This window comes from Trichoplusia ni, chromosome 11 (genome assembly GCF_003590095.1).
Source record: "Trichoplusia ni isolate ovarian cell line Hi5 chromosome 11, tn1, whole genome shotgun sequence".
Classification (NCBI taxonomy): Eukaryota; Metazoa; Arthropoda; class Insecta; order Lepidoptera; family Noctuidae; genus Trichoplusia; species Trichoplusia ni.
The window spans coordinates 6,540,250-6,567,853 of NC_039488.1; the positions used below are offsets into that span (position 1 = coordinate 6,540,250).

The 27,604-nt window shown below is 35.2% G+C and overlaps 2 protein-coding genes across 2 annotated transcripts in view; one reads left to right on the forward strand and one right to left on the reverse strand.

Annotated features, from left to right (window-relative positions):
* LOC113498990 (putative fatty acyl-CoA reductase CG5065) overlaps positions 1–8,957 on the reverse strand; it is a 56,786-nt gene extending 47,829 nt beyond the window's left edge. Inside the window, exon 1 of the mRNA XM_026879287.1 lies at positions 8,647–8,957. The gene's annotated coding sequence lies outside the window, so the exon portion shown is untranslated. The remainder of the gene's footprint in view (positions 1–8,646) is intronic.
* Positions 1,818–26,912, forward strand: LOC113498991. The gene is made up of 17 exons (XM_026879290.1): positions 1,818–1,827; positions 14,860–14,983; positions 15,759–15,810; positions 15,913–16,057; positions 16,933–16,956; positions 17,531–17,626; positions 18,035–18,100; positions 18,332–18,448; positions 19,101–19,151; positions 21,625–21,726; positions 22,229–22,288; positions 22,903–22,956; positions 23,565–23,681; positions 24,259–24,309; positions 24,972–25,037; positions 26,015–26,071; positions 26,546–26,912. The coding sequence occupies exons 2-17, from the start codon at positions 14,868–14,870 to the stop codon at positions 26,647–26,649; spliced, it is 1,278 nt and encodes a 425-aa protein (XP_026735091.1). The 5' UTR covers positions 1,818–1,827; positions 14,860–14,867; the 3' UTR covers positions 26,650–26,912.
* The last annotated feature ends 692 nt before the right edge of the window (positions 26,913–27,604 follow it).

A 27,604-nucleotide genomic window follows, 5' to 3' on the forward strand; every position in this document is an offset into this window, starting at 1 on the left:
TTTTTCTCGCATTTAATCACTAGTTCTGTAATCTGAAGTTTTTTAAGTGTATGTTCAAAGTCTATTGGAAATAACAGCATTTTGACTTTCGAGGTAAACCGACATTTTTTTGGTTTTATGTCACTGTCCTTCCTCATTCATTCTATCCGCCATTGCACCGCGTCGTAGCTACGTCTCCTAATTGGTGACATAATTTTGACGTCTGACCTATCTTGGACTCAGATGTTATACGAAATTAAATCATCACTAGTTTATGAGTTTCGGAAACCAGAAATAAGTGACAAGAGCGAGACAGACTCTTGTGTGAATAGTACCGTACAAGCTTCAAATACAGGCAATAGATTAATGCCGGTCAGGAGACAGACTAGGCTAGGAAGGGTTCCGTACCATTATATACAAAAAAATAAAAAAGAATACCGGTCAAGTGAGACGGACTGAGATAGGAAGAATTCTGTCAGAACCATCTACAAAAGCAAGCAAAGAATATTAAAGGTAAATGCGAGACAGACTAGGGCACGAATAGTTCCTTCACATGATCTATAATAACAGCAAGTGAGAGGGCAAAGGTTTGTTTAAAGACTACTATTTAACTCTGTTCTTCATATTTGCTTTAACATGGAGAGCAGAAATACTCCGGTTACTTTCATGACACTCGACAAAAATTTAGTGCCAAGTAAAATTATTTCCTGGTACAGAAAATCTACTTTTTTCATTTACAAAATGTTATTATATTGTACCTATTGCTTGAAATAACATAAACATTGCATACAGTTTTTTATCTTTGTTAAATTTACGGGGTTCTTTCTGTATAGAAAATGTCACCCCGATGATTTATGCATATATTTTTGAAAATTAACACTTACATACACTGGCCTGCCACTCTTATGGCCATTATCATCCTGCATACAGTTTTAAAAAACTGATTAGCAAATTAACGATGGTCAAAATCAAAGCAAATTCAACTGGGTTCAACTAGATATACTCGTAGCATGACTAATATATTTTCGTTTGCCCGTCTGGGAGATGAACCATATTTTGAATATTTAAATTAAACAGCGGATGTACGTTACAATAATACAAAAGTATATTTTAAAATCTAAGCAGTTGTTTAAATAGTTAATTTGGTTACTATCAACTATGGCATTATGTTTTTGATAATAGTTTCTCATAGCTCTATGGTCTACAAGAATGACCTAATTGTCATTTCGTTTGATCGTTTGATCACATAGTCTATTAGCACTTGACAATGCAAAAAGGTGCTGAAATAGTATTCATTGGACCTCTGTCTGTCATTGTCATTTCAGTCATCATTCCCCGGCCCTTATCCCAATTATTTTTATTTGGGGTCGGTGCAACATGTCTTCTTCTTCCATACCTTTCTATCTAACGTCATCTCACAAGAAACACACTTTGCAGCCATATCGTCTTTTACACAATCCATCCATAGTTTTTTTTTTGTCGTCCTCTTCTCCTATATCCATCCACATCCATGCTCAACGCAAACAACAGTAAGTTATTTCAATATTATACTTTTTCTGATTGAGTACTAAATTTTTCAAAGAGCAATAGAACGCAGCATTTGGTGTTGTTACAAGACCAAATCCCGAATACAACGCTGCTTTCCAAAATTGGGATTACAGGGAAAACAGAGCCAGGACATCGACCAGGCTAAAATGGGATTGGGCTGGTCTCATGGACAGTCACCACTGGGTGAAGGTCGGAGCCTATGGGAGCCATTTCTTCGCTCTAGCAAACGGTGATGATGATGAAGATGATGAAATGTATGGTAGCGGGAGCTAGTAACACTTGCTAGTAAAAAATGTGATGGTAAGTGATTTTAAATCACTGTATCCCTTTCGTTTTTGTTTACGAGATAAAATTAGAAATACGGATCTAATATTTTTCGGAAATCTCTATGTCGGACTAAACAGATCCTTTTAGTCAAATACACTATTATATGGAACTTGATTTTGATATTTCTTCTCAGGGTAGTCAGATAGGAAATGTCAACTCCTTCGTGAAAAAGACATGTATTAAGTGATGATAATATATCTTTTTTGCAAAATAAATGATTTCCTTTTATACCGTACACATTTTTCTTTAAACCTTGAATATACTAAATCGGTATTTCAGCGGTGGGAAAACCTCACATTTTTCCAAAATAGTTCATTCACATTCTCATAAACTTCTTACTAATTGTTATTTATGTTTACTAACATAATAATTAATTATACCTGAGTGCTGGAATTCCATTGAAATTCACTAATTAAGCACATTTTATATCGCGCCCTTTATTTTATTTTATTTTATTTTATTTCAATAGGTACAGATACAGATAACAGATTAATATAGTACAAAAAATAAGAAAAGATCTTCATAACAAACTATGAGTGAACCTGAAATCCGATTACAACTGTACACGACACTTATAATAAACAATGCTTCGTTTTACTAAAAATTAAGGTAACCCTTATGACTAATTAAGGTTAAATTACAACTGAACATAAACAATAAGCCAAATAGCGGTAAGTTAACAATTTGGTGGATTACTAAAGTTACATTTTCTTGTAATGAGAGAGAAAAGATTTGAATGCACTTAATTTATCATGAAAAATATCGGTTTGTGAGCAGATAGCGTTATAGTTCTTACACATTCTATGCAATGGGTTATTCTGAGATACATTGTTGTTGCTTGCAGGAATACTAAACAGTTGTGGAACACGTACAGATCGAGTTGGTGTTTTAATGTATAGTTTTTCAAGAAGGTAGCCATCCATTGAGCCATTCACAATTTTATGAAGGGTGCACAAGTCGCCCATCCATCTCCTACTCTCTAACGTTGCCAAAGAAAAGTTGCGAAGTCTATCAACATAGTCTGGTATTTTACGCCTTAGCCCACATTTAGAGCAGAGAGCTCTAACGAACCGTCTCTGTATTGCCTCTATACGATCTATGTGTGTGTTATAAATTGGTGTCCATATGGGTGAACAGTACTCTAAAATACTTCTTACCAAACAGGAGTATAAGACTATCATAGAGCTCGAATGTTTAAAAGGTTTAGCGGTTCGAAAAATAAACGATAGCATGCGGTGAGCTTTGCTGCATATATTATCATAGTGTGGTCTAAAAGACAAAGAGGAATCAAAAGTTACTCCTAAATCGCGAATTTCCGTGACCCTTTCTATAACAGTGTTATGAATGTAGTAATTGTGATTCAATGTATGTTTTTTCTTTTTGGTAAATGTAATAACCTGACATTTTTTGATGTTTAATGACATGAAATTTCTGTCACACCAGTTTACGATTGTGTTAATATCTGTCTGGAGAAGTTCACAATCTTGGTGATCGGTTATTCGATTAAATATTTTTATATCATCAGCATAAGCTAAGCATTCACATTTAATGCTGTTTAATAAATCATTGACAAATATCAAGAATAAAAGTGGGCCTAGATTTGAGCCCTGAGGCACGCCGGATGTTGCCAAGTATGGAATGGAGTCGTAACCACTAAGTGTAACCAACTGCGAACGATTCAATAAGTAAGACGTGAGCCATCTGTACAAATTTCCATGTATTCCTATGCCTTGAGCTTTTGCAAGTAGTGCTAAATGATCAACGCGGTCAAAGGCTTTAGAGAAATCTGTATAGATCGAGTCCACTTGGGCTTTATAGTTAAAGGATTCGCAGATATAGTTGGTGTAATACAGGAGATTGGAGTTGGTAGAACGGCCTGCAACAAATCCGTGTTGTTTTGGACTCAGCATGTGTTTGAAGTGGCTGTATATGTGTTTGTAAGCATATCCTTCAAATATTTTAGCAAAACAGTTAAGAACACATATTGGGCGGTAATTTGTGATATCCCCCCTGTCCCCGGACTTATGTATCGGCGTAACCTTCGCTATCTTCCATAACTGTGGAAAAATACCTTCTTGCAACGACTTGTTAAAAATTATATGCAGCGGATTGACCAAAGCAGAAGCACACATACGAATAAAAACTGGGGGAATACCATCAAAACCACCATTTTTAGAAAGATCGATTTGTTTAAGCTTATTCAGTAAATCACTCTTTTCTATTTGAAATTCAATAATTGAGAAGTTTGTCTGTTGAGAGTCCGGGAGGTGACTACTTGTTGTGCCAGAGCTATAAACCGAAGAGAAGTATTGTGCAAAAAGGTTAACGGTGTCACAACCTGAGCTGCTAACCTGATCCTGATAATACATGCGACTGGGAACACTATTAGTGACGCGTTTGCTTTTAGTATATCGCCAAAAAGCTTTTATGTTGAGCTTAAGATCATCCTCAATTCGTTCAACATATGTTTTAAAGCATTGACTAGCAAGGATTTTCGCTCTAGCTCTAAGCATCGAAAACATGTCATAATCTCTAGGATTTCTGTATCGTTTAAATCTAGTATGAGCTTTATATTTATTTCCTAGTAAATTTATAAGATTTTTAGTAAACCACGCTGGGTATCTGTTATTTTTAGCTTTACGCTTTGGTGTAAACTTTTCTATAATTGAATAGAGATTATTGTAAAAAAATTGAACGAACTCATCACATCCCATGTCCAAAGCATACTGATTCCAGTCAATCAGCTCGATTTCTCGTTTACATCTCTCAAAGTCCGTTTTATGATAGCATAGTTTTTCAACTGAAGATTCTTTTAACAACATTGTGTTGCAAGTTTGTAGTGTTAATTCAATAGGTGGATGATGGATGTCTAAACGGCTCATTGGAATGGTTGGAGTAACAGTAAATAAGTCCGGTCTGTCCGTTATCACTAGGTCAAGAATTCGACCATTTTGGTTTAAGTTGTTATTCAGTTGACGTATCAAATTTAGTTGAAATAAATCTAGGAGAGATTTTGACTTCTCACAGTTACATTCTAGTGGACAACCTGTCTCTGTTGACCATTTTACATTACCCAGATTAAAGTCGCCCACAATACAAGTCAAGTGTTTCGTTGTAGTGCAAAATCTGTCATTACATCTTTTCAAAAAATCACTTACTACACTTGCAGGTAAATACTCAGGAAGATATACTACCCCTAAATTAATAGTTAAAGATTCATTTACCTTGATTTGTAACCATAAATCTTCCAGAGTCCCAGATTCCCACTCCTTTCTAAATAAAGTTTTGAGTCTTTTTGAATAAGCGACCAGTACACCCCCTCCATGGCTTTTTTTGTATTGAATTCGAAATTTAACGTCACGATCCCTACGCAATACACAATATCTGTCATCGAATAACTCGGAAGACAATACAGTATCATCTAGCCACGTTTCGGTTAAACAAATTAAATCATAATTATTACATAACACTGTGTTGTAAATATCAAGAATTTTGCTCTTTAAACCCCTCACATTCTGATAATATATTGTAAGATACATTTTTATTATATTTATCAACACACCAATGAAAGCGATATAACTAAAATAAATAAACTCACTAACATATAAGATTGAGACTTTCCTTATTTTTTATAATTATATAACGAGAGTCCACCAGTTTTCTAGCATATATACGTCCGTTTTTAACCCAAACAAACTTATAACCAAACTCCTTGGCTTTCTGCCTAGCAGCTGAGTGTAGAATCTTATTAGTAGGAGATAGGTGTTCTGATACATACACTGGTTTCTTATCACCACTAATTCCTAGTAGTGAAGTATTAAGTTTGTTATCTGGATTTGTTTTATTATATCTGTAGACCGCAGAGTAAAATTCATCTCGCTTTCTAACGCTTCTGAATTTAACAATAATAGCACGTGGAAGTTTGCTGTCTTTGTTCAACTTAGCTACCCTTGTACATTTTACTACATCGTCTTCCTTGAAACTGTGACCAACCACACGAGAACATTGTTCCATGAGATTAGTTAGATTTTCGTTCTGATGTTCCGGTACACCCTGCAACTCCAGGTTCTCCTCACGTAAATGTTGTTCCAGGTTGTTCAGGCGGTCCGACATCTCAGACATAGTGAGTTTCAGCATCTCATTTTCTTTCGACAACATTGAGTTGTCATTGACTAGCTTATCAACTATGGTCTTCATTTCATCGTAATCCGCACTGATGAAGCCAATAGACTTTCGAAAATCCTGCAAATCTTCCTTTATAGAGGATAATTCGGCCTTCATGATATTAGTGATTAATCCCGGTAACTCCTCAAGAATCACTTTGTGAACTTGTTCAGTGACTGCCGCTACAAGTGAGTCATCTACTCGTATGCTATGTGATGAGCTGGTACGTTGAGGACTACTGTTTGATTTTATATTGCAATCGTTTTTATTCTTTCGAATGGTGACATTTTCCAATCCAGAGTCGTGACTCTCACCTTTCGAGACGTTAGCAAAATCTTGGTTGCGTACTGGTGTATTGATGTTTCCCACCTTTGGTAGTTTACTCTTGCATTCCTGGCACATCCACTTGCATTTCTGAACCCCGCTCATAGAACTGTAGTTCTTCTCGGACACATTCGCACAGGTAATGTCATAAAATTTGCTGCATTTACAACATTTTAAGCCTTGTCCGTTATCAATATTGTTCTGACAACCTGCACAAGAACTCACTGGTGGCGCCATCTGTGTGTTACTTCTACAAACTAGTGCCTCCAAAACCAATCACTCAAGTTGTCAAAGCGCTGTCAATAAGTAATTAGTTCAGCTCACCTTTTATAGATGTCACTGCTTACCGTTTGATAGTAATGGTTGTTTTCGACACCCCGCGTCACTGACTCATTAGCGCTGCCGTCAAAACATCGACTCACGATTCTGAGGTCGCAGGTTCCAATCCCACAAGTCGTCGTATTTTATCAATGTTTTCAAAAGTGGAAGGACGCTCCAATCGGCACCAACTATTATTTGGTATCCTGCTTCCGCCGCCCCCTGGGAGGAGCACCTCGTAAGACTTGCACGAGAAGAAACGAGAGGCACCGAGTTACCACTATCAACCAATCACCACTCTAGCTTAGTAAATTCACAGTAAATTCAACAAACAAAACAAGCGCACGACCGCTCTCAACGAAGCCTGGACGAAAACTTTGAACGACATGCCAAAAATTTGAATGAAATTTGAAAGAATCGGAAAAAATTATGAAAATGAACCTTAGCGTGTGTACGGATGTTTTTGTAAAGTATGGAAAATGGTGTTTATTTTGTGTGTTATTTTTTATAGATTTCTCGTTTTCATAAAACCAGGAAAATGGTAACTGGCAGGAAATTATTAGATTTAAAAACGAAATGCGCTTCCAAAAAACCCAGTATCCATATTAGCATATCATACATTTCTAAGTTTGTTATATCTTCACGCGTAAACGGCTAAATCAATTTTGATGAAATGTGGCATGGAGGTAGCTGCCACACCGGATTGATATACGAGCTACTGTATTTGATGAAAAATGTAGTGTTTTTATAGGTTGAACAGATAATGTAATTATTAATTAATTAATGTGTTGACACCGCGGGGCGCAGCTATTGATCTAATAATTATGCGGCATCTTTTGAATAACATTGTTTCAAAAATCAATAAACTATATTTTTTATTGATACAATTATGACACATTAAATGACTGTATCGTTTTTGATGAAAATTTGCGTAATACAGTAATTAGAATTATCTAAATGTAGGTCAATGACTGAATATTCCGATCATGTTATTTTTTAAGTTTTTTCCTGTTTGTAATATCAAAACACTAAATATTTTAATACTTAAACAGGAAAATAGAGATAATTACATAATAATGTTATTGACATGTGATAAAATTGGCAAATATACATAAAACTCTTTTTGACGCAGACGGGGAAAACTTCACTTAAAGAATATAAAATAGATACTACCTAGTTCTATAACTTATTATAATACTACTTATATATAAATATGTTACAAATGAGGTTATACCGTTAAAATGTAAGTGCTCACTATATTTTTGCAAAGCAGTGTATGTTATATCCAACGCAAAATCGAAAATCGAATCGTAACCTTGAAAAAAAAGGTGCTAAAATATAAAAAAAAAAGGTTTTAGTCACCGCTTAAGAGGCCAACGTTACTAAAACTAACCTAAATTTATGATCGATCGGCAAATTTTTCGAGTTCATCTCACAGATAAGTAGCTAATGCGATTACATAGCAACAACGACCAATAATCAGATTAACCTTACACGTAATTTTACAGGAAAATGTATGCCAACAGTGACATTGGCTGAAAAAAAAACGCCCGTGAAATTAAAAAAAAATCGTCATTATGTCGTCCAGACATCGCCAGGAAGGAGAGCGCATGCTTCACACCCATTCAGGAACGTCGAAGGAACGGGACAGAGCTATTAGGAAGAGCGAGACGGCAAGAGGATTCCAAAAATTCAGGGAAACCCACTTCGGCAGCCGAACATTATGCATTACTCATTAATGTTATGTCATTCCACTTTGATCCATTTTTAAAATAAGTACACTAACGTAATTTTTTCAAAAAATCGAACTGAAACTCAAATTTCGAATTCACTTTGTAGATCACAAAAATGCGGCAAAACTGTCCGGACTTTTAGCGCATTACATTTTAGTTGACGCCTATACGATCTGTCGGCCTTAATAACTAGGTATTATTATAACAGCACACCATAATCTACTGGTTTATTAAATGAATTAAATGTACTTACGTGTGCACTGACCGCGGGGTGACATAAAACACACAGGCATATACATTTGATAGAAAAATCTAGCTTAACATAAGATTCACGATACACCATAACCTGTCTAACTAAATTTATTTTTAAACATCGCTGTGTGCGGTAACGCGGTTTTAAAATAATTCGTTTTGGTACGCGGAGGCTGAAATGTGTAGGTTTACTAGTTTCGTGGGGAAAAAAAATCAATTGCACACGATACGTTGGGAAGCCATTTTGATTCCGACTGGGTAAGCAGAGTACTGTGTTTTACGCATGCGCCAAGAGCCGCCCAAATATCTATGCTCATGCTAGATGATAGAATGTGTGGGATACTTCAAACCTTCCTGCGATGTTACTATCAACAATTTGAATTGCGAACGCTGTTTTGAGGGGAGACGTTTTAAAAACAAATGCGATTCGGTATTCGAATCGTTTAAATTAGGGGATTTTTTTTTCGTATTTCGAATTGTGGGAACTTTTTTTGTTGTTTGCTTTTTCAATTGAGTTTTAGTTTTATGAATTGATGAGCTGTATTATCTTTTTGCCTTATTTTTTACAAATAGCAATATGTAAAAAAGCATTTTATTAAAATAACAATTGTATTACGCTACGGAACCAAAGTTTTAGAAGAAAATTTTTGACGTACAGTTTGCGAAATGTCGCGAATAATTCGCGCGTGCAATCAGAGATGGCGCTGTCGCTAACATTGACAAGTTTAATACGAGTCCAGTTAAAAATAAATACAATTAGCAATGATTTCAGTTCAGTAGATCTTATAAATAGATGCTATTTCGGATGCAAATGCAACTGTTAAGCAGAAATAGGCGCTAATGAGCTCCAGAATTGAAACTATAGGGACTTGTTTGTAAAATTGTTTTACTTAACAACATAAAAAAACAAACGATCGACTTCAAATTAAAAAACTACTTAGCGAAAAATAATGATTTTTTACGGGACCAAGTGACAGTTATTTCGCGTTAAACGACAAAATGATTAACGAAATCAGTTCTTCCTGTCCGAAGTTCAGAAGTAACAAAGATAAAAAAATAGCGACGAATTGAAAATCTTCTCCTTTTGTAAGTTAGCTATAATGCTAGCTATAAATATTGAAGCGAGATAGAGTACGGCGTCGTAAGTCTAAAATGAATGTTTTAAAAGTAATGTACCTAAGTTATATTATTTACGACACGCCTTTTTGACTCATATTTACAATAATGACGATATTTGTACCTAATTAAGAAACATGAAAACAACATGAAATAAACATTCGTTTATACAGAATTTTAAACTAAGATTCCGATCAAAAGGGAAAACAACTCTTTTTCAAGCTCCGCTTTCTATATATACGTTTGATACCGGGGTGTATCTAATAAACTATGATAGTTAGTCGGATGAAATTTTCACAGATGTATTTTATGATGAGTATGCTATGAGAGATAAAAACAAATTTGCAAAGTACTAACATCTGTTTTTTTGTTTGTTGATCTAGCGAGAGGAAAAATAATATAATAAAATATTTCAATGCGAATATATTTAGCTATAACGGTTCATGAGATACAAACTGGTGAGAGACGGACAAAGAGGCACCGTAGCCCTAGCACTAGACTTAACCCTTTTGGTAGTTATTTAGTTAGAACCTTACAAAGGTAGACAGATAAACAGACACACAGCAGAGCCGTAACAATAGGGTTCTCCTTCCCTTTAGATACGGAACCATCAAAACGAAGCCATTAAAAATGGTCGCAATACAAAAAAAAACTTTGGGAGAAATGTATACACCAACATGTACTACTTTAAACCAATTAGAGGAAAATGTATTTAATATTATAATTTGTCATTTATTCTCAATATAAATCAGGGTAAATACTATTTATCCTGTTGCCTTTACATCACGCTAGGGTGACCATAAGTTGAGCATCTGTTGAGACTTCTCCTGATTGTCGATATGTGACATCGTTGAAAAGTTGTATTTTTTAATTTTGTTTTTACATGAATTTGAATATGTAATAATTAAAAGATGAATTATTTTAAAGTTTTGTAACTAATTTTGTGACTAAGCACAATTTTTACATACATAGAAGTGACACCATGCCATTATGTCTCATTCACTGTAGTTTGGTCATTTTTTGGTTAATTATGTAACCGGGAACAAAAAATAGAATATACCTAAAAACTCTAGACAAAAATATTTTGTCATCCTCTTTCTCATTAAACTATAGTTATTAACTATAATTATAGTTTTACAAAAAAGCAACATCGGAATCGATTAACCTTTTTAAGTTGTACAGGAGCACATACAGACAAACACAGCGTTCTTTACATCAGTAACACAGCGTCCTTTACACCAATAAAATTAAACGCATATTCCTTAAACTACTTGAAAAATAAACAAAATAATAATAAACCAGCTTACTCATCACAAAGATGTAAACAAGAAACGTCACTTCGAAATAATGACGTCATAAAAACAGTACTTGTCTCAAATTGACGTAGAATCATTGTTCCCCTACTTTGAAACGTTGACACCTAAGTTAGTGTGGACACAACGTCCTTAGAGTAACATCTGACGTTCAAAATGTTAATAAATATCCTGTTTTTAATGGTTTTAGTGTTTTTCGTAAAAGCTATAGGTAAGTTAAAAATTACTACATTTTAATTATTTTAGTTGGTAAGTGATAGTGGTTACTTGGTTAAGTCGTTTAATTCTCATTTTTATGTCGTAGGTTTAAAACATATAGATATAGAATATTCTGATGTAGGTACCGAACACTAGTTTTGACTGAAATGAAATTTTATAATAATACTAGCTGACCCAGCAAACGTTGTTTTGCCTAGTAATTTTTTTCTAGTTGTATGTATTTTAATGCCACATTATAAAAAAATGAAAACAAAAAATTTCATCCAAAAAATAAAATATGTTTTTTTAGTGTAAGCAACCCTTAACAGTTAGGGGTATGAAAAATAGATGTTGGTCGATTCTCAGATCTACTGAATACGCATATAAAATCTGGTAAAAATCGGTTTAGCCGTTTCGGAGGAGTACGGTAACTAACATCGTGACACGGGAATTTTATATATTAGATAGAATATGTAAAATGGAGCTAAAACATTTCGCAAAACATTCACATAATATACTATTTATAATATTAATGTGATAAACGTTGAAATCTCAACAGTTCTTTATGAAACAATTGTTTAAATCTTGCTCTTGAATAACTCGGTTCTGTTTATTTATTTGAAAAATAAAACAATTAAATCTGAATTTAATTATTTATTATTTCTTATCGTATAATTCATGTATCATCTAGTTTTTAAACCCAACGGACCCCAGACGTGGTGAACGGCGATAAAAAACATCGTGAGGAAACCAGTATAGCTGAAAACTTTTCAATAAATTCTCAGGCTTTTAGAAAATGAAGATTATTTATTTAAAAGCACATTAATTCGAAAAGGCATTGGTGCGTGCAGGCATTTGAACCTACTACACTTTTATTTGACAGTCATGGTTTTTTTAAACGACTGCATTGAGGAAATTAAACCTTGTATCGCGGAGGTGTCAGAAACATTTAAGTCACATGCACAAAGACACCCAGACTTAGGACAAGTATTCCTAGATCACACAAATGCTTGTCCTCCGCGGGGATCATCGCGCGTCTCACTCAGTGGTTTTAGCGTGGTGAACACCACCACTCGGCTATCCGTACTGTCAAAAGTCAGTTCAATTGAAACAGGTCTTTGTTCTGTCAGGAGTAAGCATATTGTGTATGGAGGCTTGCAACGCAATGCCATACACCGACACACAGATGCGGATGACGTAGCACGACGGTTTAGGTTTAATCAGTAAGAGTCTGACACTACCCGTTTCCTCCCCCTAGGGGGTAGGTGAATCTGAGGATTCTCCTCGCCTCATCCGTAGGTAAACCTCAATAAACATAATCCAAATTTCCATTTATTTAACTTTAAAACTTATAACTTACTCTTAAAGTCTAAAATGGAACGTCAAATCTCGTTTAAGGAGACTTGGGGCTTTCCAAAAGAAGTCAAAACAATAGAAAACCGCAATCTGAAATCCTGTGTCGTCAACATTTTGTATTAACATTTAATTATATTAATTATTATTTTTTCCTTGTTTGTATTAAGAGAAAACAAATTTATTGAAACGTTTAAGCACATTTGTTGGGTTTTTCTATATTTTACAAAGTTAAAGAAAAGTCCCGGTTACACTTTCAACTGTAGACGCAAAGACCAAAGTATATGATAAGATTAACGTGTATGTCTGTCTAAGTCGTCGAAGCTCCTGAAGGGATGAACCGATTTTCCGTGTTTTTAACTGTATTAGTCGGGAGTATTCTCATCTTTATGCCGCTTAAGTTCAATAAAAGACTAGACTTCTAATCGACGACTTAAAAAGCTATTTTCTTATGATAGAACGACTGGAATTTAAACCTTGTTCAATTCAATTTAAAATTAAGTACGAACCGAAATTCAAGCTGAAAGTTATATTTTAGTAGTAAGCGTCAATTTTTGTAAATTTTACGAAATGTCAAAAGTTGCTTCTTAAACCGGACAGGATAGGTTTCAAATGTTTAATAATGTATTGTCTTACGAAAATTAAAATATACTTATTTATATAGGTAAGTATTTGAATCTTTGAAAAAATAATAACAGAAATTAATTTACATATTGTTTTCTAACCGCCGTTCAATGTACATAACTAAAACCACAGACTTATTGACTGTAACAAAGACAAATAGTTAATTATCATGAGTCAGAAATATTTCATTTGTCCTCTTTATAGTAAGTCGAAATTCAAAGGCGGATTTCTCGATAGGCCTACATGGTAAAAGCAAAGGGATATATTTGTTTTTGCGTTTAGGGCTACTACGTTACCGCTTTCTGTCTCATTAATTGTTTTTGCCCATTTTTAATTAATTTTAGGTTTCCTATTCGAATTCGATTCTAAGACTTTTGAGAAAAACTCGAAAAGGATATGAATTATGATTATATGAAAATTAGAATTTTTGGAGGAAGGGATCCTTTAATTCTTTTAATTTTTAAATTAATAAAAACTCAAAGGGCACTAACGTGACCCTACTACTAAAGCTCCACTGTCTATCTGTCCGTCTGTCACCAGGTTGTATCTCAGGAATCATGATACGTAGACAGTTTAAATTATCGCAGATGATTTAATTTATGTTGCAGAAAACAAATATTGAAAAGAAACATTGAGGTTAAGCAACGCTTAGTACAGTCGTAATAAAACTGCACGTGACCAAACCCATGAAATATTAGTTTTTGTTTAGCCTATATGTAAGGAACCCCCAGTTTCGCGATACCAGCTTTCACTTGACCGGTCACATTTCCCACGTTTTTATACACTCGCTTTTCTTGTTTGTTTGTCGTTCCGGTTGGATTTTTGCAACTCAATTTTGAGGCACTTCCCGATATTCTAGCAGGCTGAAATTTTCAGGATAGCTTCGAAACCCGATGTCAATGCAATTTACAACTGTCAAAACAGCTAGACCGATTTTGATTAAAATGGAATGGAGTGACATTTAAAAACGTAGGCTTATAGATTTTTTGATCTATTTTTTTTTAGTACCCGCCAAAAACAAATAGTTTATAGTTTAGTTGGGTACCAAATCATTTTCCATTTCCAATACATATTTATCATGCATACAATGTATGTCACATTGTAATTCCTTCTGTGAAGTACACTCAGAGTTATTATCAATTGCGTCACAGCGTTATACATTATACGTATTACCGCATTTGAGGGAAAAACGTCAAATTAAATGTCACTGGATCCACCCGCAACTAAACAATGTCACATCGCATTAAAATCCCTACTAATATTATAAACGCGAAAGTTTGTATGTATGGATATTATTTACTCTTTTACGCATAAACTACTGAACGGATTTTGATGAAATTTGGTACACACATAGTTTATAACTTGGATTAACTCCTAGTTTTATTCCCATTGTTAGTTCCCGTTGGATCAGTTTCGATTTGTAGAGGGCGAGCCCACGAGCAAAATTTATTGAGCAAATGATTGATTGAAAAGTTTATATATATTAGAATCTAGAATCACCCTCAGTGAGCTAGCGTGGTGATGAATTCTCAAACCTTCCTATATGGGAGTAGGCCTATGCCCCATAGTGGGTATATAGACTGGTATTAATAATACATCTTTTGTTTCAGATGATCAAATGTTGATAGATGGCAGACAAAATGACAGATGTTCAATTAAACCGGATCACACATTTACAAACGGACAGACCGTTCCTATTGTTATTGATTCAAGGAATATTATTGATTATGCAACGTAAGTACGTCCCAAATAAAAAAAAAACTAATTTTCATCATCATCCCAGCCTATTCCCAACTATGTTGGGGTCGGCTTCTAGTCTAACCGGATTCAGCTAAGTACCAGTGTTTTACAAGGAGCGACTGCCTATCCGACTTCCTCAACCCAGTTACCTGGGTAACACGATACCCCTTGGTAAGACTGGCTGTCAGACTTTCTAGCTTCTGACCTGTAACGACTGGCAAAGATGTAGGAAGCCGGGTTACACAATTTAACGTGCCTTCCGAAACACGGAGGAACTTGTTATGATAAAGATGGGCACCCATCTACGGACCGACCGTATCAAGCGTAGTTTAACCTATGATCGACCAACTTATATATGTAGTTATACTAGCTGACCCAGCAAACGTTGTTTTGCCGAATACTGTTTCTAGTTGTATGTATTTTTAATGCCACATTATAAAAAAAAAAAAAACAACAATTTTCGTCCAAAAAATAAAATATATTTTTTTTAGTGTGAGCAACCCTTATCACTTAGGAGTATGAAAAATTGATGTTGTTCTATTCTCAGACCTACCCAATATGTATACAAAATTTCATAAAAATCGCTCGAACCGTTTCGGAGGAGTACGGTAACTAACATCGTGATACGGGAATTTTATATATTAGAAGAAGATAACTTACCCACGAGCACTTCAGAAGGAACTAACCTTCAGCTAAGAAAAAACATTTCTTTATAATTTTCATTTAACTTAAATTGAAAAGGGATTTTCTCAAATATTTTCTTTGGCAGGTGGAAAATTAACGATACAATTGTAAAGGAAGACTTTCAAGAATCAAAATTTGTAAGTATATATCGGCAATCCCGATAAACAATCGTGAATAAACCGTTACATCATTTAATAATATTATAACTTATTATCAACAAATATTTTCTTGTTTATCAGAACACTACTGTACATCCATCCCTTGAAGGCATATGGGAATTCAAGTTGCTGAATCGTAAAGATAATAATGATATGAATGTAGCTATAGAACACAAACAAGGGCACAACTATACGAAGAGGATCTGTTTTACAAACGTCAAAATAGGTGAGCTTAACCGACTGCAGAAAAAGGTAGTTCTCAATAGGGTATTTGACTAAGGGGCGATTTTTTCAATCGCCAGATAACTTTTATTCGACGAATATGTTTGACGTTTTGACAGCTTTTGTATAGAAAATACGTCAAACGGCCATATTTATAATAATAAATATAATATAATATCCTGGGACAACTCACACACGGTTATCTGATCCCAAGCTAAGCAGAGCTTGTGTTATGGTAACCATACAACTGATAAACTTACTTATATATTTCTAAATACATACATATTATAGATAAATTACACCCAGACACCAGAACAAATGATCATGCTCATCACACAACAGTTGTCCTGGGCGGGAATCGAACCCACTACCTCCGGTATAGCAGTCAGGGTCGCTAACCACTAGACCAATAGGCCCGTCATTATTCCTCAGATAGAAAAAAATCGGCCCTTAGTCCATTGAAATGTTAAATTTTTTAGTGCTAACCTTTTTTAGAAGACACAATTTAGAATTTCTGAACATTATCGCTTATAACATTTTTATTTATTGTTCTACGAAAAAGTTGCTGAACCAAAGTTGTAGAATATTTAATTTGCATTTGGGAACATTTTTTGTCATAAATAGTTTAAGACTTGGTTTTAGCTTCACACTGACACAACGCAACCTCAAATGTAACATTTCAATGGTCTAAAAGTCCCTCAGAGAGACATCCAAAAAAAAAATCATTTTATCACATCATTAAGAAGTGAGGAAGATTAAAAGTATTTAAGATGATGAAATGTGTCTTAGTGGGGGCTAGTAACATCACTTGCTAGTAAAGAGCGTACTGGCAAGTGACGTCGTCTAACAATTTATATTGAATGTGTTTTTTTGTTTTAGTGCCGGGTCAACTTCCAGATCAGAGTAAGTTAATCATTAATCTTGCTTTTACATTAAAATGATGATTAAAACTGAAAGATGGTCGTAGCAGCTTCGCAATAAAACTACACAACTTCATTCGATTTGCTCTCGTTGGATTTGTCTTGACGACTACTTATGAAGCAAGAAAAACTAAAAACCTTGCCTTTTTTTCTCCTTCTTTCTTTTGTGCTTCACGTAATTTTGTTATATTATATCAATGTTGCTCTCACCTTCATCAACTTTTTAAAAAGTCCGTTTTACTGGCAGAGAAATGTGATATCGATCAATGATCAAACCTTCCTTATATGGGTAGGGGCCTGTGCCCAACAGTGGGACGTTTAAACACTGTTAATATTATAGTTATAGGTTAATATGCTTATTTACTATAACGACTTCCGCATTATGATATTTAATCCTTGCGTCGCGGGGTATACTACATACAGACTCACAGACTCATGAGAAGCGTTCGCGGATCACAGAAATGCTTGTCCTACACGGGGATCGAACCCGCGACTGTTGGCGTGGTGACCCCAACCATTTGGCTATGCATAATGTAATATCTCTATTTTTGTTACAGATTCAAACTTGGTTATAATTCTTATAACTGGGAGCGTTGTTGCCGTAATAATCATATTTGCTCAAGCGTCGTATATTGTATATTTGAAGTCTAAAGGTTGGTTATAGCCGTTAAAGAGTTATATTTTATACTTTATTTCATCAATCATGTTTACGATACATCTGCGTACATCAATCAAGATAAACAAACTATCAGAGACGCGAAAGTTTGTATGTATGGATGTTTGTTCCTCTTTTACGCAAAAACCACTGAACGGATTTAGACGAAACTTGGTACACAGATAGTTTAAAACTAGGATGAACACATAGGATAGTTTTTATCCTTTTTTCATGTTGCCGTGGGGTCGTTTTCGATTTATAGCGGGCGAGACCGCGGACAACAATTTCCTTAGTATTTGTTTTACTCGCGCATATTTATTGAGTAAACAGTTTTTAATTATTTTAAAAAACGCCTATCAAAAGTTACTGTAATATAATTTTATAATAATAATGTTATTCTTAACAGCTCAAGCTATAAACAGACATCAAAATCTGTCAAAGAAATCGGAATCAACAAATACTAATGACAGAGGTAAGTGAAAAATAAGTTTTAGCTATTATAGAGATCCAAAAAGAAACAAAAATTAAAGTGAAATTGTATAAAGTGACACATCTAGGTTGTCATACGTAAAAAGAGGGAGTTTGACGTGGCTATCTGTCTGTCAGTCGGTGGCATCATAGCTCACGAACGGATTGATCGAATTCGATTCAGTTTGTTTTGTTCAGCACAAATGTATAGTTAACAACTGTGATAATGTTTCAGCTCGCTACTGCTCGGACCCTGGACAAAAGATGGTGAAAATAGTTGCCCTGGTAGACCCAGACAAAGAGAGTGATACTATATATGAAGCTCCTCAAATTGAATTGCCAGTTCGAGAAGGTAAAACTCATTTTTCTCTCTTTTTTATAGAAACGATTCCCACACTAAGGAATTTAATCCTTATGTCCCGAGGGGTTTCACAAACATTCAAGTCACATGCACAAAGACACCCAGACTCAGGACAAGCATTCGTGAATCACACAAACGCTTGTCCTACTTAGAGATTGAACCAGCGAGATTTCGCGCGCAGTGTGTTTAGCGTGATGATATCAACGACTCAGCTCCATCCATCAAAATATCTTTAGACAGTCAAAATACATCTATCCTACTTATGTTGAACCAGAATTTCGGGAAAGATAAATTTGTAAACGAAGACAGTCTGATTCATAGACAAGACATATTCTCTGCTTGAGACGCGATTAGAATCTCGGTTCAGCTGAGTGAAGTTTGAATAATGTTCTGAAATAAGAACGACCCTCAAGTGCAGATTCAATATTTAAACTATGATCAGGTGATTTAAGATCAAACTGGACTTGAGTAGCCTTCTGTAATACGGACCTAAGAACTGTTAAGTTATTACATGGAAACCAAATAGAAACGGGTGAATCTGTAGAATTGAACTATACTCTACACTTTTATTGCATTCCACATGTATTCTTATATCCTAATTTATTTAATTAATGTGTATACGGTGGTGCTTTTGGTTCTACAGAGCGAGGAGCAGTGCATCCACCACAGCCGCCCGCAGTCAACACAATACCACGTGAGTATTGTAGTTAATCCCATCTTATCTGGCTAGGGTAGAACTGCGCTTCATAATTTCAGTCAGTTGATGGGAGACCATGTATGTCATAACGTGTTAAGGAAAGCACGCCAAATTGTGGATACCAGCTGTTATTTATAGACTTTGACAGTTATTATGGGTGGATAGAAGCTACGAAAGTCTGATAACCAGTCTAAGGGGTATCGAGTCGCCCAGGTAACTGGGTTGAGGAGGTCAGATAGGCAGTCGCTCCTTGTAAAACACTGGTACTTAGCTGAATCCGGTTAGACTGGAAGCAGACACCAACATAGTTGGGAAAAGGGTAGGCTGATGATGAATAAGAACTCTTGTCTACATGACAAGTTCCTTCCATAATTTTCAGTTTCTTGGTACTTCTTAGACCTCCCTTTACATCAAGCCCTTATGTATATGGGAAGGTGGGGTAAGACGGGGTAGCGAGGTAAGATGGGGACCCTCCAAAAATATATAATACAGTATTAATTGAAAAGTTATTTTGACGCCATCTAGTCGTATTTATCAGTACTTGTTAGAGTCGCAAAAAGTTTGTTCGAAGGAGCGCACGATTCTTCATGGTAAGTACATTTTTAAAATTTGAAGTGGTTTTATCTAATTATTGAAGCATATAAAGTGCATGACTGTTATAATGTATGATAAACATAATGTGTGACATATTTTTTTTGTTAATTTGTATTTATTTTACTATTGTAAACTCATTAATTCATGCCGGTTTCTTTTGATTTATAACCTCTAAAAATTCAATACAACTTTTAAGTCCAGTTTGGGAAAGATGGGACACTTATGTGGGGCAAGACGGGGTAGGTACCCGATCTTATCCGCTGAGTTGTTATTCAGTTTGTATTGAGATTGCATTCAACATTAACTATTTTTTTATAGTACAGTTCCAAAAACAGTAATGTTGTCATTTCCTGATGCTTAAATGGCTACACCGCCGTAAATCATTTAGCAAACTCTCCACCTCCACCAACTGCTTCAACCTCATGTCTCAAGCAGGCAACAGTAAATGATTATATAGATAATGATGCATTCCATCTGGTTAGCCCGAAAAAGTTAATGCCTTATTCGCGATTCGCCGAAAAAAGACCAAGACAAGTTCGAAGAAGGGGAAAAGCAGCTATTATTACTGCTTTTCTATATAAAAAAGAATGAGAGGAAAACTAAAATAGGTAGAAACTAAAACCACATGTAACAAACAAAAAGTAAATGACAAAAATAACAATAAAGAGAACTTGAAAAACCGAAAAAGCGAAAAGGCACAGAAGAAGAAGATACAGAATGTCTATACTGTCGCGGCTTGTATTCCGATTATCATACTTGTATCACTTATCGTACTTGAGGCAAGTGAGCGCATTGTGTCTGTGCAGGAGTGGAAGACAGCGATGACGAAGCTGAACATATCTGCCCGGTTTGTGAAGATGACGGCGCTTAAATAGTCTATACCCCATCTTACCCCAGGGGTATACCCCATCTTACCCTATAGGTGGGGTAAGATGGGGTGATTCAGTTATTTTTTAAAAGTTTATATTTTTATGAGAAGAACTTATTTTTTTTTGTTTTGACTGATTGTTATTAAAAGAAGAAAGACTGATTATTTAATTAATAAAAGTTCCTACGTTGTGCAATTAAAAAAGATGGGTTTTATTTATGAAATACCTTAAGGTCCCCGTCTTACCCCACCTTCCCCTATTATTATTATTTGCATCCTACTACTATTATAAAGGCGAAAGTTTGTAAGTATGGATGTATGGATGTTTGTTACTCTTTCACGTAAAAACTACTGAATGGATTTGAATGAAACTTTACCACAATATAGCTTATACATCAGAATAACACATAGGCTACAATTTTTGAGGTTTCTAATATGAGGTCGTAAAATAACACATTTTTTGCGCTTACATTGCAAACGCTGACTGAATCCTACAAGATAGATAGAAGGCAGGTATAAATTATAACTTATATCTTCTGACCACGCGGACGAAGTCGCGGGCAACAGCTAGTACTTAATATTTTTAAATAGCAATCCGTGATCATTGTGTCAAAAACCACTTTGCCCAATGTACTACACGTTTGTACCCGCCTACGATAAGCTTTTGCTAACCAGAGTAACCAGAAATACTTCTTCTAAGTCTGGGCCGTATTATCCATAAGGCACTTTCGGCCAGTGCCTAGGGGCGCACAATGACCAGGGGCCCACCACTATGACTAGGGGCCAAATATGAAACCACGGTAGAAGCCCACATTATGGACACTATGCATCAAAAAAAGAGCCCCTTGGTTTAAGTTAGTTGCTTCGAGGCCTCGGATCCCCTGGTACCATTGCAGGTACCATTGCAGAAAAACACCAAAATTTCCAGGTTTTTGATTCCTGAAAGCAAACCTGCTGCCGTTATGGAGTTATAGTTAAATAAATTTTAATTGTGTTTCGTCCAAACAGGGAATCCAAGAGTAGATACAGAGAAACTGGGGCCTCTCACAATAGCAGCATTAAACGCTCGACAGGCACAAACTGCGAATTATCCAACGCCGAAACCAATTCGTAAGTTAATTTTACTACAGGCAATTATCTTAATACAGGCAAATTACGCATCCAAAACTGCTAAAGCGATTTTAATCAAATTTGAACACCGTGTGCAGTTTGATTCAACTTAAAAGATAGGATAACTTACATCTCAATTTAAGAAGTTATTTTCGCCGGTTCATCTTGCATTTATAACAAATAAATTAAATATTATTTTATTAGAGACGGCGATATTTAACCTTGACAGGCAAATATTTTTTTGAGTTTTTAAGTTTTTTCCTCTTACTCTTCCGGCCAAGTTATATTGTAAACTTTAACTTATTTGCCTGTGAAAATATCTAAAAATAAAGATCTTAATCGAGCGGTAGCTTCAATAGGAGACTGACCGACAAACTGACACTAGATTTCAATATTGTATAAGTAAATTGTTTGAAGTTCAAAAGTGCCATATACTGGTCTAATTGAATTAAAGAATTTGACTATGACTATCTTAAATACAGTACAATAATTTTCATTGCAGAACATGAAATGATTGTTGCCAACCGACCTCCCCTGCCACTACCCCAAGACACATATGAAGGTGAGATTAGTAGAATTTTCGTAAAGAAAACAATCATAATTATTATATTTTGTGTGGAAATAATTTGGTGAATTCATGGTCCGTTTCACCCCACTTTTCCCATCTTCGATTCAGTGGAGATGCACTTGAGGAGGAAGGGGAATTTTGTAGTTTTGCAAAATTTAATTTACGACCGTTAGCTTAAAGGTTTATTAGTTTTATTATACCCAAATTTATGAACATATAAATAAAACTACTTTTACGGATTTTATCGCGGCTTCGACGTTTCGACACGCGTTCGTTTGGTCGGTCAAGACGAACACCATCCCAGTTCAGTCTGCCCGTGACCATGATACCTGCAAAGGTGTCGAAGCGTCGGGAACTCACAAAAAAGAAAAATCTAAAATTAAACCGCGATAAAATCCGTAAAAGTAGTTTCATTACAATGTCTAACTTCGCGTAAACCTAAGAAACCATTATGTATGAATATTTCAGAAAAGGTTTGGCAAAAACTCTTGAACCTTAATTTTCCAAGAATATCACACATCCATACTCTTCGCTCTCATAGCCGGCCATTTTGCAAAAAAAGCAAGAGTGCGTTTTTCCAAATTTTTGAATTGTGTTTTTTCTTTCAGAAATGCTGGTTGAAGAAAACACTTATGAACCGCCTCCTGCTAACATCTTGCCAAGTAAGTATTCATCTAATTTTAACTATTACCTTCTATTTTACTATTGCTACGTTTCAATGCTTTTATATTCTAACTAGCTTTTCGCCCGCGGCTTCGCCCGCATCGAAGTCGGTTATATCGCGTTTCCAAGAGAACTCTACAAATGTCCGGGAAAAAAACTATCCTATGTTCTTTCTCAAGGTCAACTCTATCTCTGTACCAAATTTCATTAAAATCAGTTCGGTGGTTTAGACGTGAATGCGTCACAGACAGACAGACAGCGTTACTTTCGCATTTATAATATTAGTAGGGATTTGTGTGTTTTATAAGTATTCTAAATTAAATCTTCTGTTTATTTTATAATTTTAATTTACATTTAATTGTCCTTAAATTGTCCGAACTGGTTACTCGCGGCTCTTGAGAGAGACAAGTGGAAGACGAGTGGGGAGGCCTTTGCCCAGCAGTGAGACATTCCAGGCTAGTAATAATAATAATATCCTTAAATTGCTGTAGTTGGATCTTCATGCAGCCGTTGTAAATTAGTGCCTAAATAAATCAATTTATACTCCTACTGGCCATGTCCACAACTTACCTATTCCTAAAATTTTAAAATGCTTTTTTTGTTTCAGTCCTTAAATCGTCGGTTCAGCCAAAACTAACTAAGGATCAACTTGATACAGCGGTGAAGGCGTTGACGAATAAACCAGCTGTCACTCCGAAACCACCACGACCGAGGACGAATTCTGGTAAGGTTTTAATGAAAAAGTATCTTTATATTGTTGAATGTAAGGTTCAAAATTGTCTATTAATATCGATAAGGTGTTTGGAAATTGTGATGGCGAGAAATTAGCCTGGTATATTTAAAAATAAGTTACATTTGTCTACTAATATAGGGGTAAAAGTGGGGTAAATCTGGCTGCAAGGATTCTTGAGGTCACCACACCCACTGGACGTGACGTGTCACGGACTCAATCCCTGCGTAGGAGCGTTTGTGTGATCCACGAATGCTTGTCCTGAGTCTGGGTGTCTTTGTGCATGTGACTTGAATGTTTGTAGAACACCCCGCGAAACATATATTTTATAAAATGTACGGATTAAAAATAAAACCGATTTCGATTGTTTTAATTAATAGAAAGTCACATTCTTAGTATCGTAGATTGTATATTATACCGCAAAATACCGCCCTAAGAAGATTTCGTATTATAACCTGATTTAAATGGTCTAATATAGATTATGAAACACTTGACCTAAGGGTTTATTTAGTTTCAGCACTAATTTGTAACTTTCAATGAAAATATCCTCAAATATCTTTTTGTTTTATAGACACAATGAAGATTCCGAACGAATTAGAAAATGCTTGGAGAAGGAGAAATGGTAAGAAAAAGCACTCTTAATATGTGTTTTATTTAATAAAAAATATTTTAATAAACACATTATTACATAATTTTAATAATTAACAATTTTACCAGGTTTTGGCAGCACATTGAGTTAGATGCTCAAAATCGAATCAAAATGTAGTTTTTAATATTCTAAGATACGACAGAAAAACGGTGAATTAAAACTGGATTCCAAATATTGAAATTTGCAATCGTCAACACGCAGTTAGCTAATGTAGTGATCAATGCTCAAACGATACAGGAAGAGGCCTTTGCCCAGCCGTGGGTTGTATATAGGGTATATAGGCTGGTATTACATTACCCCTGAGTTTGTTTCGACATTTCTTCAAAGGGTAGTCAGATAGGAAATGTCGACTCCAGCGTTCTCAAAATAGACATGTAAAAGTGATGATATACTCAATACTCAATAATTTTGCGTTCCATAATGTACATGATTGTCTTAAAAATATAATAATACAGAACCATTATGGACCCTGTCGGGCACAGCAATATATGATATACTTGTAGAAAAAATAATTTCATTTCATTAATATTACTAATTCGTCTAATCTTTACAAATAAATATAAGATGGTGGCTTTTAACAATTAACAAATCTTTATCTACAAATGTTTAATCTCTGCTTTCGATATTATTTTCAGTTGTACAAGTACCAATAGTTTCAATACCGGGTCCGAGTTCAAGAAACGCGTCACCACACAGACTTAGTAAGTTCATATTATACTAGCTGTTGCCCGCGACTTCGTCCGCGTGATTAGAAGATTTATAAGTTATGATTTATACCTGCCCTGTTTTTTCCACATTTTCCATTGTATCTTCGCTCCTATTAGTCGCAGCGTGATGGTTTATAGCCTAAAACCTTCCTCGACGAATGGTATATCCAACACAAAAATATTTTTTCAGTTTGAACCAATAGTTCCTGAGATTAGCGCGTTCAAACAAACAAAAAAACTCTTCAGCTTTATATATTAGTATAGATATGTTTATATGTATTTAACACTAGCTGTTGCCCGCTACAAATTGAAAAAGATCCCACAGGAACATAAAATCGGGGTAAAAACTATCCTGTCTTAATCCTGGTTACAAACTATCTGTGTACCAAGTTCCATCTAAATCCTTTCAGTGGTTTTTGCGTGAAAACTACTGATTGTAATGAAAGTTGGTATACAGCCTACACAGGTAGTCTAGAGCCTGAGAAAGGACATAGGCTACTGGCTTTTAACTGGAAAAAATGGCTGTAAACGGGGGTAATGGGGATAAAAGTTTGTCAGATCTTATTGTAATAATTTCTGGCTTAGAAAATTGTTCATTTAAAATAAGGAAATACGAGCACAGTGATTTTATGGGTATTTTAATTTTAAGGAAGGGTAATGGTGGGGTGGTTGAAGCTACATTTCGTCCCGGAATTCCCATGAAAACAAGAACCACAACGGGCTGTAAACTGAAGTCCTCGCGGAGGGAGTCGCGGGCAACAACTAGTTAATAATATGCCCCTCGGGGCAAATCGTTCTCTCATGACAAAAAGTGACAAAAATTACGTTAGGTACTGATTCGATGACAGCACTTAAAATCGTATCTTCGATTACGATAGCTCGTTTTTGGTTAATTTTACAAACTGTCAAAAGGTTGTTCGTAAAACGGACAGAGCGTAGTGCAGGTATTAAGAGAAATTTCTTCTCCACAGGGAAACCGCCGCCCGCTGTGAAATCAAAGCCACCGGTTCCCCAGCCTCTAGATCAAGGTAATGTAACCATCATTAATGACATTTTTTCATACTATAAGGAGCGACTGCCTATCTGACCTCCTCAACCTGGGCAACACGATACCCCTTACTGAGACTGGTTGACAGACTTTCAAGCTTCTGACTACCTGTAACGACTGTCAATGATGTATGAATAACAGCCGGGACCACACGAACTTGTGCAGTTGTAGCTAATCCACGACCTCTTTTTTAATCGACTTTAGAAAGGTGGAGGGTTACAATTAGCTGCTATTTTTTTCTTAGGCCTTCGGACTGGATGATCGATTTTGTAGATTCTGTTTCATTTAACATAACGTAGCCGACATTTGGTCCCAAGAAATGTCATTCAATTTGAACCACTACTTTTAAGTCAATATTATATTTTTGTTGCTCTATTATAAACTTTAAATAGGTACCTATAGCAGCTAAAAATCATTTTTATCGTGTTTTACTAATATTTTCTTTATTTTACAGGCATATACTACAATCAACGCCAAGACTCATCGGATGAAGAATGGACCTACGAACCACTACAACCTATGAAGGGATACAATATCGAAAATATCTACAATGTTTAATATGGGAACTGTGAAAATTGAGGCCAAAGATTTAATATAGACAAGTACAAAAATGACCACAATTAATGTAGCCCTTAGACCATACCATTAGATTGACTCTTAGCTAGTATAAATTACTTACCACATGGCTAAAATAGTAGATTTGTACAAAAATGCTGTTGGTCTGAAAAAACTGCATCAGATTAGCTTCAGCCGTTTAGGAGCTATGAGTTAGCTAGGTGCATGAACTCTTTTTTAATCCGAAGCGAAGTTTAAAAATCGAATATGAAAAAAATAAATACTGTATAGTGTTTAGACTGAATTAAAATGCAGTTTTCGCTGTGAAAATAACAATATCATGCCAAATTAATTAATTAGATTGTTTTCTTATGTGGAGAGTGATTGAATAAAGAAATAATATTTTAGGTACCTAGATATAGTATATGTTTGATCAATGCTCAATCCTTTCTTTCTATGCGACCTGTTCTTAGCAGTGGGACTTATATGTAAAATGAGGGAAACTTAATCTCCTTTATCATGTTTATCAATAGTATAATGTATACATAAGAGACACGAGTTCACACGAGTAGGCATTTTTGCTTCTTGAGTAACTTACCGTTTTCGAGAAAAATCCAAAAAACCTAAAATTTTGACCTTGGGCCCCGAATAAGTCCCTAAGCGCACATGGGACTGATGGGGACTTTTGACACTTTATTCCTTGTGGTAAACCCAAGGTCTCTAAGAAGATTTGACTCTGTCGGATTTTTTTTATTTGATCACAATTTTTATGTCTAAAATGACCGGACTATAAGAAAAGGTAGGTATAATTATTCTTGTAAATATATTAACTTTAAGTTTTATAATAGATACTTTTTATAGTAATGACCACTTTTTTACTGTCCTTTTAGAATATGTATGAATAGTAATTAAAACATGAATTGATTAAATTAAAGTGAATGAAACTTGCGTGTGACGT

Coding starts and splice junctions, on each gene's coding strand:
- LOC113498991 (XM_026879290.1), top strand. CDS start 14,868: ATGTTGATAGATGGCAGACAAAATGACAGATGTTCAATTAAACCGGAT. Junction 18,101..18,331: donor AACAAATACTAATGACAGAG/GTAAGTGAAAAA, acceptor ATAATGTTTCAG/CTCGCTACTGCTCGGACCCT. Junction 19,152..21,624: donor CGCAGTCAACACAATACCAC/GTGAGTATTGTA, acceptor TCGTCCAAACAG/GGAATCCAAGAGTAGATACA.